At 36.7% G+C, this 14198-nt stretch overlaps 1 protein-coding gene across 8 annotated transcripts in view; it reads left to right on the plus strand.

The window, feature by feature from the left end:
- GPATCH8 (G-patch domain containing 8) overlaps nucleotides 1-14198 on the plus strand; it is a 108543-nt gene that overhangs the window by 26211 nt on the left and 68134 nt on the right. For 2 of the 8 annotated variants that reach the window (XM_012444004.2, XM_012444002.2), the window contains exons 1-4: nucleotides 2033-2102; nucleotides 3156-3190; nucleotides 9322-9339; nucleotides 11885-11957. Coding sequence is in view for 2 of the 8 variants with exons in the window: in XM_012444000.2 (XP_012299423.2) it covers nucleotides 2028-2102; nucleotides 11885-11957 (148 nt within the window). In the remaining 6 variants the exon portion in view is untranslated. Of the gene's footprint in view, nucleotides 1-2021; nucleotides 2103-3155; nucleotides 3191-5269; nucleotides 9340-11884; nucleotides 11958-14198 lie in introns of those variants that run through there. The other 6 variants (XM_012444000.2, XM_012444001.2, XM_012444006.2 and 3 more) reach the window with 5 other exon arrangements.

The following is a 14198-nucleotide window of genomic DNA, read 5'->3' on the forward strand; positions in this document are numbered from 1 at the left end:
CTGCGTCTTAAATATTAGGTTTGTAAGAGATAAACAAGACTCAGTTCTTGTCCTCAAGGACTTCACAGTCTAGTGAGAGAAACCTAATATTTATGATTACAATGTGGCAAATTACATGTTAGAGCTCCCCATCATTTAATTTTATTTATTCAATTAGAATTTTAATTTTACCTTGAAAAAGCAAAGTAACTTTTTGTTAGGTTAACATTCAAGTTGTCATATCATTCCACACACTGAATTCATTTAGGCTAGACCGAAGTCTTTAAGTCTTTTTGATTTAGGTCATTGTGGGACTCACAAATCCTCATGCCCTATACTTTATGACAAGAAGGGAACTAGAAAGTTGATATTTTGATTTAAAACCAAATTATGAGCTATTCCTTCCTAATGAAGCAGGGAGATCTGTGAAAACTATGATTAGGGAGAACTTAGTTGTCTTCAGCTACTATTTGTTGAAACTGTTATTACTTATTTTTAGTTGCAGTGACAACTTGCTTGATTATGATCAAATACAGCATTGTTGAGGCATGTTTATTTCTCTTGGCAGATCATCTTGAGGAATAGTTGCTTTTGAAACTGTCAAGAATTTATTTTTAATTCCTTGAAAAGCTGGGAGGTATCACTTGATTTAAAGTTTAATTTCTTAGCAGTTTTAGTTTAATGTTAGCAGACTGAGCAGTATATAGGTTTTATTTTCATTACTATGACTTGTTTTCTTCATCATTAAAGATTTAATGCAATATTGCTTATGAAAGTAAAACAGGCTGGTTGCAGTGGCTCATACCTATAATCGCAGCACTTTGGGAGGCTGAGGTGGGCGAATCTCCTGAGTTCAGTAGTTAGAGACTACTACCCTTGGCAACATATGGTGAAACACCATCTCTACTAAAATACAAAAATTAGCCGGGCATAGTGGCACGTACCTGTAGTTTCAGCAACTCAGGAAGCTGAGGCACAAGAATCACTTGAGCCTGAGAGGCAGAGGTTGCAGAGAGCTGAGATCATGCCACTGCACTCCAGCTTGGGCTACAGAGAGTGAGATTCCGTCTCAAAAAATAAAATAAAATAAAAAAGGTAAAACAGCATGGCTCTTTGTTTATAAGATTGTGTAGTCTTCCTAATGTAGTCAGTCTAAAAGAGTTGGTGTACCAAATGGTTGATAGTGTTTTAGTTTACAGTCTCAACACTTGTTAGAAGAATAAAAGTTCAGATTACTAGGCCTAGATTCCTAATAAGTTGTGTTTTGTTTTGTTTGAAATAGGGTCTCATTGTGTCACCCAGGATTGGAGTGCAGTGGCTTGATCACAGCTCACTGTAGTCTCAACCTCCTAGACTTAAGTGATCCTCTCACCTCAGCCCTCTGAGTAGCTGGAACTGCAGGCTCATACCACAATGTATGGCTAATTAAAAAAATTTTTTTTGTGGAAACAGTGTCTCACCGTATTGCCCAGGCTGGTCTTGAACTCTTGTCCTCAGCCTCCCAAAGTGCTGGGATTGAAGGTGTGAGCCACTGTGTCTGGCCCTAATACATTTTTATAATTTTTTTCTTTCCTTTTTTTTTTTTTTTTTTTTTTGAGACAGAGTCTCGCTTCGTCACCCAGGCTGGAGTGCAGTGGCCTGATCTCGGCTCACTGCAACCTCCGCCTGCTGGGTTCAAGCGATTCTCCTTTCTCGGCCTCCCAGGTAGCTGGGACTACAGGCTCATGCCACTATGCCCAGCTAATTTTTTATATTTGTAGTAGAGACAGGATTTCACTATTGGCCAGGCTGGTCTCGAACTCCTGACCTCAGGTAATACATCTGCCTTGGCCTCCCAGTGTTGGGATTACAGGAGTGAGCCACTGCACCCAGCCCATTTTTATAAATTTTTAAAAAGTTGGAATTTGTGGTGTAGTTTTGATTGTCTACTGAAGAAGAATGATTGCAGTGTCCTTTTAGTAAAATGTTAAAAATAATGCTTAGTTTGGTTAGGCTGTTAATAAATTTGACACTGCTTTTGAAAAATAACCGTAATCATCTTTTTTCAGGGTAATCACTTTGATCAATATGAAGAAGGACACTTGGAAATTGAACAAGCATCACTTGACAAGCCTATAGAATCGGTAAGATAATCAGTGCTTAATTTCGGATCTTAGCCAGTTAGGTAGTGTTCGTGTGACACTTGATGTGAATGAAGTTAAACTTATTAATAACCAGTAGTACAGTTTAGAGTTGTTTTCTTGCATGCCAAATAGAGTTTGAGATATAATCTGATATTTAATATGTTTGGAAATCAGTCCAAAAAAATCTAGAAACACATTAGAATTTTGATGGAAAAATATCTTTTTGGCCCATACTGATACTTTGTTGAAGGTAGCAAGTTAAAGTTTAGCATTTTGTGAATTGAATAAAGGAGTAAAATGTATTTTGATCCTTTTATAGCTTCACCTTTCCTAGGCAGTGTAATTATGTATGAAATGTTCCTACATAAATAGAATATGTATGGAAAAAAAATTTTTTTAAGTTATATTAGAAACAGTTAAGGAATTATGTGTTTTATTTACCAGACTCTTGTGAAACATGGCAAGTTTGGTTTCTGTAGCTTAAGAAATGTCTGTTTTTTGTCAATAACTGATTTTTTCTATCTTTTCACACTGCTTAGTTTTGGACACTGATGATATCAAGTAATAGAACAAGGAGATTTATTTACTGGGCTCTTAGTTTTAAAAAAAACTTCTTAATTTTTGAACATTATTTTCATTTTTAGAAACCCATTATTTTTAAATAACACAGTCCATTGTTAAAATGTCTAAACTTGTCATTGTCAGCATTTACTATTTGTGCTTAAGTGTACATATTTAATAAGGGTTTCAGTGAGTTATTGGTAAAACTTGAGTGGGGAAAAAAAAGTCAGAGGGAATCTTAATCTTTATAACCATCACGACAAGCCCCCCTTCTCCTTAAGAAATAATAGCTTCTTTCTCAGGAAAATAAGAAGGCAATTTAGAGAATATAGATATTTTAACTTTAGCTTTTATTTTCAAAACTGTAACATAGTAAAGGATCAACATATATTTATGTTCCTAATTAGGTTGGTGTTGTGTGTGTTTGTATGTGTGTTTAGATGTTTACAGAAATTTACACAACTTGGGGTGTTCGACATTTTTCTTCCACAGCAGTTGGCCCATATTAGCTAAGCAGCCATGATCTGGTTTGTATTGCACGGTCTGCCTTTTTTTAATTTCTTCTCTAGGGTTTCTTTCTCCCCACCTCCCTTTCTTATTTCTGTCTTTCTGGTCCAGTGAACACTGCATATAGTACCTTCTGTCTTAATGTGCTGGCATGATGCTAGACTTAGGCATGGCAGTAATTGATGACGCATGTGATAATGCTGCAGAGGGAGATTTCTCATCTGATTTTCACTGAAAGCCTTGTCTTGTGTTTTGACATAAGGATAAAATGCCAAGCCTACTTTGCCAAGTTAAAAATCAGTGGTTTGTGCCTTGTTCTATATTATTTTGGGGATTATCACAAAAAAGGCAAAATTTTGTAATGAAATCTGTAGGCTAGACAGTATCTTATATTTGAAAAATAATTTTTTTTCATTTTAATTAAAAAAATTGGAAGGTCACAGTTTAAGAACAGAGCTATCAGAATCAACTCCCCATTACCTTATTCTACAAGGTGCATGGTTGGTTAATATTCTTATGCAAGCTATAATTCTGTGGATACTCAACAGTAGCAGGAAATTTAATTAGATGAAATTTGCAACCTAGTATTCATTATTACTGATTTTTCGAAAATTTGTTCCTGTGGCACATGAGGCTAATGCTACTTTACCTCTCAACAATGTCCAGGACTTTTTCTACCACATATCCTAGGGAGAACAGTATCAGAGACAGTCTAATTGAGTAATCGTTGTTGAATAATTTCCTTAAGTAGGAGTAGAATTGATATATGCCTTATTTATTAAATAGAGCTACCTTCTGCACTTAAAATAGCAAATAGTATATAGTACTTGGGATGGATATTTAATTTTTTTAAATAAATAAATGCATGTTTAGAAATGTATATTAATCATTACACTTCTAATGAAAATTTACTTCTGAAAGATAAATATATGCATTATTTGTGATGTGGTAGTTTAGGTTGTAGGAGAGAGCTTCATAGCCTACATTGTGTTAGATAGAAGTGGGACACAGGATCTGGGAGAATAAACAAAGATGTAAGGAAAAAAAAAGAAGTAGGACACACAAGATAAGAGGGATCTTATTTCTGTTGCCTGATCATTTGGGAGTAACATTTTAAGTGTTCTTCTCTTTCTTTAACATTTTTTTTTGATCTTTTTTTTGACCACAGAAAATTTAAAGTTTTAAGAGAAACTCCTAAGTGATTGGCATCAAAGTAGGTAGTGTTCCCTCCCTCCCACCAAGCAAAAGAAGCCCCCTATCACCTAAGGAATACCCACCAAATAATAAGTGAATATTTAATTATATGGCTGGCTGGCTCTGTTAAGTGGTTTTGTTTTTAGGGGGAAATGGCGTTGCTTCTAACACAGAAAGAGTGCTGAATTAAAATCTTTCTCTGCAGCAATATCTATTGAGAGGTGCTGACTGTTTTGCTACAGCATGCAACTCAAAAGTGGCTGGAAATATGCAGCTTTGGGAGTCTACAGATCATTGCAGGAGCTAAAGGTCTAGTCATTTTTTTTTTAACCAAAGATCATCTGCAGCAGCTGGTAACCGTGGAAGTCTCTGCACAGGTTTGTGCCAAGAATATGCCTGTGTGAAGGGTTATTGTGAGTATAGGATTAAGGACTTTTTATTTTGTAGTAGGCTAAATTTGATGCAAACCAGCAAAATGGGAAATGAGATACAAAGATGCAATAATGTATTATACTTTTAGTGAATTTCTGAAGCCTAGATTTGTTAGTGAGATATTGGTTTTTCAATTTTAATAGGTAAATGTTGAAAGTACATCAAAATCCAGCATTTGTAAAGCATTTCATCATATTTTTTGAAAAGTTTGTCTTCCCTTTTTTACTTCAGTCACATATCTTTCAATGAAGTTTTTCCTCACCAAAAAAAATTTTTTTAAGAAAATTATGGAAGAATTGCTAAACAACTTGATTATCTCTATTAACAAGTTGGAAAGTGTTAACATTTTATTTTTATTATTAAAAATTTTTTTAATTAAAAATTGTTATTGCTTTATGAGATATTTAGGTCTCAAATGTTATAACCTCCACATATTTAAAGACAAAATATTTAGAAAACAAAACTTGATCTAAAGCCATAGCTCCATCTAGGATTCTATCACAGAAGAATTAGTTGGTGTTATTTAGGATATATGGTCCTTTATGGCCTTTATCATAGTTAGAAGCTGAGGAATCAGGCCAGGCTCCGTGGCTAACACCTGTAATCCCAGCACTTTGGGAGGCCTGTGGGGGCGGATCACGAGGTCAGGAGTTCAAGTCCAGCCTGACCAACATGGTAAAACCCTGTCTCTACTAAAAATACAAAAGTTAGCCCAGCGTGGTAGCGTGTACCTGCAATCCCAGCTACTCAGAAGACTGAGGCAGGAGAATTTGCTTGAACTGGGGAAGCAGAGGTTACAGTAAGCCGAGATTGTGCCATGGCACTTCAGCCTGGGCAACAGAGTGAGACTCTATCTCAAAAAAAAAAAAAAAAAAAAAAAAAAGAAGAAGAATATGAGGAAGCAGACTGAAAAATGACCTTAAGCTATATAGAAGGCAAAGTGCCTGCATCATAGACTTAAAACATGTTGTTACTGTTTGTGATTGGAAGTGCAACTACCCATCAGCCATTAGTCGGTCCTTGCTCTACCTGACTGATTAAAATTCTTTCTTTATGGTTGTCAGGATGACCTAACAGGTTTAAAAATTAGTGTAAGCGGCCGGGCGCGGTGGCTCACGCCTGTAATCCCAGCACTTTGGGAGGCCGAGGCGGGTGGATCACGAGGTCAAGAGATCGAGACAATCCTAGTCAACATGATGAAACCCCGTCTCTACTAAAAATACAAAAAATTAGCTGGGCATGGTGGCACGTGCCTGTAATCCCAGCTACTCAGGAGCCTGAGGCAGGAGAATTGCCTGAACCTAGGAGGTGGAGGTTGCGGTGAGCCAAGATCGCACCATTGCACTCCAGTCTGGGTAACAAGAGCGAAACTCTGTCTCAAAAAAAAAAATTAGTGTAAGCTTCAAGCTCCAGTTGCTGATGTTTCATTTGTACATCTTAAGGATTTGGAAGTATATGTATAATTGGGTTTTGTCATGTTGCATATCTGTCTAGATCTGTGGACTCCACTAGTTCCAAACTGTAACTCTATAAGACTGCTGATTTGACATTTAGCAGTGACCCTATGTGGACTGCACTATAAATAATGTGCTTCTTGGAGCTGAATGGTGTAGCATTACTATATAGCTTTTCTCTCTAGTCTTCATTGTGTCATCTGTAGTGAGCTATAGATTTTGTTTTGGGAATTTTTACAACTTGTTTGCATGGGTTCACCTAGTAGCATTGGTTCTTGCTTATAGTCTTTAATACACAATCAGCAAAGCTTACAATCCACTCAAGAGACTTACTATTTTGTCACTGTTGAAATTGGGCTAAATGATGTAAATTAAATGTGGCTGTCAACTAAAACAAAATTGAGTATAGAATTAATATTCATCCAGTCATGGACATACCTGTAGCATAGTTTTCTCTTGAGACATCATAGGCTGTTTCCTACTCTAAAACTTGCAGCCAGCTTTATACAATAAAGTAAATTTTTTCTTGTATTTTGGCAGCCTCCCATCATGTACATTGGTGGTGCTGTTGCCAAAATGATCGTTGTTAACCGTGGTGGCATACAGCTTCATGGAGCAGAAAGTTTCTACTTGGTATTTAATTAACAAATGAAAATGTTGAGGAATGTCTAAAACAATTAATAGTGAAGTATTTTTAAATTGCTGTTATTGTGTTTTTAGCATATTGGTAGTTTATAATACAGATTTCTCGTTTTCAAAGATCTTTCCGTTTAAAAATTATATCCCTTTTCTCACATGTTTATTAGAGAAGAACAAATGATAAAAATGCAGCATTTTAATGATATATTTATGTGTAGAAATAGGGGGAGAAAAGGTGATAAAGTTTGAGTTTTCAGCTTAGCTTCATGGTTTAAGCAGAATTAGAAGAACTTCATTTCCAACCAAAGAACAAGCCACACAACCACTATTTTGGGGTCTTGAGCAGAGAAAGAAAACAAATAGGTGGTTTGTGAGAATGCATAATTATGTAGAAAACCAGCTTTTCTGCATAATAAATAAGTTCTTTGCAATTCTCCCATAAACATTTAAATTATATCAAGTTGACTTGAGAAGAAAAAAAATATATAAGCAGCCTACCTCTATCATGTTAGTTGTTAATCAGAGTTTTTACAAAGAAAAAAATTTCTGTAATTTATTTTTGGTTCTATGAGATTATAATTAAATCCCAAATTATATATTTTATTTAAAAAACAAAAGTCAAAAGATTTTTAGTCATTATTGTAGTAATTGAAATTAAAGAGTTACTTTTAAAAAAAATATTTTTAAAAATAATTACTTTGGAAATAAATTGACTGGGCATGGTGGCTCACACCTGTAATCCCAGCACTTTGGGAAGCCGAGTTGGGACTATCACTTGAGCCTGCAGGTCAAGGATCCAGTGAGCTGTGACTGTGCCACTGCACCCCAGCCTGGGTGACAGAGTGAGACCCTGTCTCAAAAGAAAAAAGAAAAGGAACAAAAAAATTTAGTATTCATTTCCCTTGTTCTGTCTAGATTACCTGTTTCAGCCATAAGCTACTCATGCCAACTTAATGTTATAAATAGCATTCATTGGCCAGGCATGGTGGCTTATGCCTGTAATCCCAACACTTTGGGAGGCCAAGGCAGGCAGATCACCTGAGATCAGGAGTTTGAGACCAGCCTGGCCAACATGGTGAAACCCTGTCTGTACTAATAATACAAACAAAATTGGCCTGTTGTGGTGGTACACACCTATAGCCCCAGCTAGTCAGGAGGTAGAAGTTACAGTGAGCTGAGATTGCATCACTGTATTCCAGCCTGAGCTACAGAGTGAGACTCCGTCTCAAAAAAAAAGAAAAAAGGGCCGGGCGCGGTGGCTCACACCTATAATCCCAGCACTTTGGGAGGCCAAGGCGGGTGGATCACGAGGTCAAGAGGTCGAGACCATCCTGGTCAACATGGTGAAACCCCGTCTGTACTAAACATATAAAAAATTAGCCGAGCATGGTGGTGCGTGCCTGTAGTCCCAGCTATTCGGGAGGCTGAGGCAGGAGAATTGCTTGAACCCAGGAGGCGGAGGTTGCGGTGAGCCGAGATCGCGCCATTGCACTCCAGCCTGGGTAACAAGAGCGAAACTCCGTCTCAAAAAAAAAAAAAGAAAAAAGAAGAAAAAGCATCCATGGAAATAATTGGCAAAAATAATAGTCCTAAACAGAGAGAATAGATTGCTTGTTTCCCACAGACTGATTATTGGATTTCTTGTTCTTTTCACAGAGAAAGTTTTGATCATTTCAAAGGCAGACAAGTCTGGTTTGTTTTACTTTGTTACAAATTATTTTGTTGTGCCTCCTTGTGTTACCCATCATCCTTAAGCCTATTGGATTTTTGATGAGTGTTTATAAAACCTTTTTTCTTAGGAAGAGGGACCATACTGAATGCTAGCCCTTTCTGCAGAGTCACAGAGCTGCCTTTTTTCCTCCAAAAACAGGTAGTTTGAAATGATAGGAAGGGTCCAGATTTTCTGTGTTGGTCATTTATTTACCCCAGGAGGTTGGTGAGGGAAGGAGAGTCTGGGAGTTGTGTCTATTGTTTCTGTTGTCTTTGTTGTGATTGGAAGGACTTAACAGTGGTGTGTTAAATATTTTATTATAGTCCCTGAGAAAGTGGATTCAATTAACGAAACAGTTTTAACCTAAAGTTTTAGAAGAGATATGCCACTACCATATTCTGTCAATAATTTTTTTCTGAGAAGGTGACAGCCATCCTCTTGAGTGGTTTTGTAAAAGTGGTGCTAATGTGTATAACCTTAATTTTTTCTTTTTTTCTCCCTCTCCCTTTAACATTTGCTTTTCCTTTCACTGTTGTCAGTCACAACACGCTGCTCTTGAATCTCTCAGCTGGTCTTGACTCGTGAATTTACTTATGCTTTCACTCTTTAATAAATACATTACTTGCAAGCAGTGAATTGAAAACGAGACAAAAAAAAAAAACGACCATTAGTGATTGGACAGTTTCTTACTTTGTGTTACATTTAACTGTTCTTTTGACAGCCCAGTTTTTAAAGCCAGGTTCGTATGGAAATGCTTTCACTCCACTTGCACTGCTTTTGGAAATAGCATACTGCTTCATCTGTCTGTTTATTTTAGTGCATTCATAATATAACACAGGCAGCATAATGTCTCATCTCCACTTAGCCAAAGATTGAGTTTTCTTTAAAAAACAACAACAAAATGGTGTGTGGGGGGGGAAGCAACAATTTTTGTCAGCCTTGTTTAATACCTAAATCTTGGTGCCAAACATAGTTACAACATGTGTCTATTAAGAGATTAAACAATTACTTAATAAACCATATACTCTCAGAGTCATTCTGCCATTGTTGTCCTTTCTAGAATTATTCAGTTGTAGGAATTATGATATGAAATAAGGATTTTCTGCACAGGTAAGTTTGTTTTCATAGTAGCAATATAAGGGCCTGTTTACCTTTGTTTTCTGCTAACATTACTTATATTGAGATTTTTAATCTTTTCTTTTTTAGGGGGTAATAAAGTTATTAATAGACACTGAGCACTGGGTAAGGGAATGCTTTTCCTGGCAGTTCAGTTAGTGGAGGAGAAGGGAAGAAGCCTCAGCAGCAGTAGTGTTGTATTAAGCTTTTGTGATGTGTAGTAATGTGGAAGTCATCCCTTGGAATCAGTAGTGTTTCTAATTCTTTCAGATCATGTGACACAAAAATAACTTACAGCAAACTTTGTGCACCATAATTATTTTATATGTATATTTAAAACAATATATGTTTTGTTTTACAAACAAATTTTTCATTATAATTTGCCTCCAGTTTTTGTTTTTAAAAAAGTGTCCTGGGTTGATACCTGTAATCCCAGGACTTTGGAAGTCCGAGGAGGGAGGATTGCTTGAGCCCAGGAGTTCTAGATCATCCTAGGCAATATAGTGAAACCTTGTCTCTACAAAAAATAAAAAAATTATCCAGGCACAGTGGTGTGTGCCCATAGTCCCAGCTACTTGTGAGGCTGAGGTGGGAGGATTACCTGAGTCTGGGAGAATTTTACCACTGTACACCAGCCTGGGCAACAGAGCAAGACCCTGTATCCAAAAAAAAAAAAAAAAAAAAGGTCCTGGTTTTGCCTCATCAATGAAATAATCAGCTGTTTAATCCAGTTTTCCAGGTTACATGCTGTCATAAACTTGTAGAAGAAAATTGTCCTTAAAAAAAAAACAAAAAAAACCCCAGAGCATTTGGAAGCCTTAATCTTCTTCTAACTTCTAGTTAGAGAAGATAACAGTAAAAAAAAATGTTTTTCTTTCCTCTATGAGTCCACAGAGCATTTTATCATTGAGCGTGGAGATATAAGACAGTTTAATGTGCAATATTTGGTTTTAATGCAGAAATTTGTGTTTTAGTCAGCTTTATAAATTGATTTCAAGAAATAGAAGATTTTCAAATGGTTTACCTTTGTTTTCTGCTAACATTACTTATATTGCAACTTTTAATCTTTTCTAGATTAATACTATAAATTACATTTTCATACATATAGAATACTTTGTGTTTAGAATTTTTCAGTGTTGTCCTTTGGATGAATAGCATCATTTTTTCAGGTACAGTTAGTGTTTATTTTAGCCTTGTCTTAGTACTTCACAGTAACTGTAAAAAGTAAAGAACTGGACAAAGCTGCAGATGTTTCCAATAACTTGACCCCTTAAACAAAAGCTGACATTTAATTGTTGTTTCTAGCATTTTTTTCATGCAGTTTACTTTGAAATACCTTTTCCAGCGTGCTCCTGAGAAGATGAGACATTATGTATGTTGGTTTCTCCCCCTACATGCACTAATGGTTCTTTACTGTTAACTTATTGCTAGGCCTGTTTCATTCTAACATCTTAGCATTTTTGTTAGACTACATGTTGAAATGCATCACTCAGTCTGTGCTTGAGCTCATTTTATTTTTCTGTTTAATCAACTTAATTTCTTGTTTTACTAACCTCACTGTTTTTTCAGTTTAATATTGGCTGCATGCTAGTTAAATATTTATATATATATTATTATTTTTTAAACCAATCAAGTCTAGCCTGGATTTTGCTCTGATTGTTTTTTCATTTCTAGTGGTGGGGCAGTCTTACACTTATAACAACTTACTTTGTATCATGAAAACCTGACACATAAACAAAACAACTAAACACAATGTAGATTTTCTTAAAAAAAAAAAAAATCTTAAAGTGGTGCTGTTTAGGTGGTGGATATGACTGTATAAGTACCTTGACTTTATGCTTTTTAATGTTATTTTAAAACTTCATAAATGTATTCTTCCCCTTTTCCCTTTCCCGTTTTTCTCCATTTTAAAATGTTACGTGCAAAAGTTGCCCAGCACACCATCAGAAAGGACCTGTACCCCATATGTTCTTCCCATATAAAATACTAGCCAGCTTTTCTTTTTACATTATTGTCCCTCTTATTGGGCACATTTACCCTATTATTAGCACCTTTTTGCATGCATATATGTAGAATTATCTCTTGCTCATCATCTGTTTAATGTCTCTAGGAAGGGAAGAATATATTATTGGAATATTTTTGGTTTGTCTCTCTGTTCTGTCTGTCAGGATAATATTGGACACCGCTTACTCCAGAAACATGGGTGGAAGCTGGGCCAGGGATTGGGAAAATCTCTTCAGGGTAAGTGTTTACCTTTACCAAAGAAAAAGAAAGAAAACCATTTCTGATTCGGGTCTTGAACCTGAATATATTTGTTACGTTTTTTTTAAAAGTGCTTGGGTTCCCTCCCTGCCTTTTCCCCTTAGAATAGTCTATTTTTCCTATAACCGTATTTTAAGTCACTGTTAAGCCTCTATATATGCCAATAATTTGCAAGAGTAAGCTGCTATGTCATTGAAACTTTCAAGTCAAACATACTGTGCGTGGCTCAGACTGTTTTAATTTTTTTTTTTTTTTTTTTTTTGGTGGAGGTGATGGGTGGGTAGAATAAAAGGAATGTACAATATCAGAGTGTGCTTTCTTTGTGCTATTTAGTAATGTTGTATTGTGGCTTCAGTATTATAAAGAGAATCAGTAGTAGAATTTAATTTTTGTCCTTTTAAATTCTCCCTGAAGCTGATGATTGCCCTGGCTCTTGCTGTGTGATAAGAAATCTATGTAGTGGTAGAAAGAAAAATTAACCCCCATGAAACATAAAATGAAAATGGAGGTTTCTGAGGGCTCTCTGAGCAGAACGGTTATTTCTCAGTTCCTATAAAGATGTAGAAAATGTATGGCTTAAAGTTTCCATTGCATTTGTTACTGTATTTATACCAGTCATTTGGATTTAAAAAAAAATACTGATATTTTGTCTTCTGAGTTCTCACTAGTTGGAAACCAACCAACTGCGTTCATTTTTTAGCTCTCTCAGATTCAAGAGCTACTGTTTGTTCTTTGCAGATGTGATGTGAATACTACCTCAGAAATTATGGGAATCGGCTGGGCACTGTGGCTCATGCCTGTAATCCCAGCACTTTTGGGAGGCTGAGGCAGGTGGATCATGAGGTCAGGAGTTCAAGACCAGCCTGGCCAAGATGGTGAAACCCTGTGGGAACTAAAAATATAAAAATTAGCTGGATGTGGTGACGCATGCTTGTAGTCCCAACTTGGGACTGAGGGAGAGAATTGCTTGAACCCGGGAGGCGGAGGTTGCAGTGAACTGAGATCGTGCCACTGCACTCCAGCCTGGGTGACAGAGTGAGACTCTGCCAAAAAAAAAAAAAAAGAAAAGAAATAGGAGTCATTGTGCCTCTACATCTGATCATGCAGGAGCTTATTGTATAAGGGCATCTTTGGGGAGATGTGTGCTACTGTTAACTAATTCTTTGAATTTTGGAAATGGATTTTCATAGTTTGAATGCCAAAGTCTGATCAGTTCGAGTGTGTTGAGAGGAACACAATGACAGGTGTAATGGCTTATTCCTGTAATCCCAGCAGTTTGGGAGGTTGAGGCTGTAGGATTGTTTGAGGCCAGTTGTTCAAGATTAGCCTGGGCGACATAGTGAGACCCCACCTCGGTTTTTTAAAAAAAGAATAAATTAATTAATTAAAAGAGCGAAACCAAGAGGACAGGGCTTGAAATAGGATGATTCCATTATTAACACCTTTACTTTTTAAATTCTACTTCGACAAATCTGTTCATTGGTGACACATGGGAGATGCTCAATAAATATATTTTAATGAAATATATTTCATTCAGTAGCAGAATTACTAAGCATTAACCTGTTCTTTTGGGCAAATAGGAAGATTTGATTATTTTTAAACTTTTTTTCCAGTGGCACAAGAAAGAACTCTTTGCAAACAATACAAAGAATACTCTGATTAAGAGTAATTCATAGGGCATAGACCACAGGTTTTTTAAGAGCCCAGAAAAGAGAAGATAATCAGGACTGAAGTTGAGATGGCTTTTTGACAGAATTTGTCCCAGTGGTTTGCATATTTTAAGTGTTGGGTTGAATTGAATGGAGGTGATTACTTTAGGAGAAGACCAGAAGACTGGCTTTGCTTTTCCCTCCAATTTGAAATACCTCTTCTGTTCAAGGACGCCCAGGAGCAATTTTTAGGCACACAAGGTACGGCCATTTCATAGTGGCTAGCAAATCTGTTTGAATCCCAGAATTTTTCAAGTTGAGCATCAGAGACTTTAAAGTACAACTAGAAGCCGGGCACAGCGACTCACGCCTGTAATCCCAGCACTTTGGGAGGCTGAGGAGGGCGGATCACAAGGTCAGGAGTTTGACACCAGCCTGGCCTACATGGTGAAACACCTCCCCCCCCACCCACTGCAACTGCCATCTCTACCAGAAATACAAAATTATGGGTGTGGCACGCATCTGTAATCCCAGCTACTCAGGAGGCTGAGGCGGGAGAATTGCTTGAATC

Source organism: Aotus nancymaae, unplaced genomic scaffold (genome assembly GCF_030222135.1).
Source record: "Aotus nancymaae isolate 86718 unplaced genomic scaffold, 86718_ANA_hifiasm-v0.15.2.pri h1tg000089l, whole genome shotgun sequence".
Classification (NCBI taxonomy): domain Eukaryota; kingdom Metazoa; phylum Chordata; class Mammalia; order Primates; family Aotidae; genus Aotus; species Aotus nancymaae.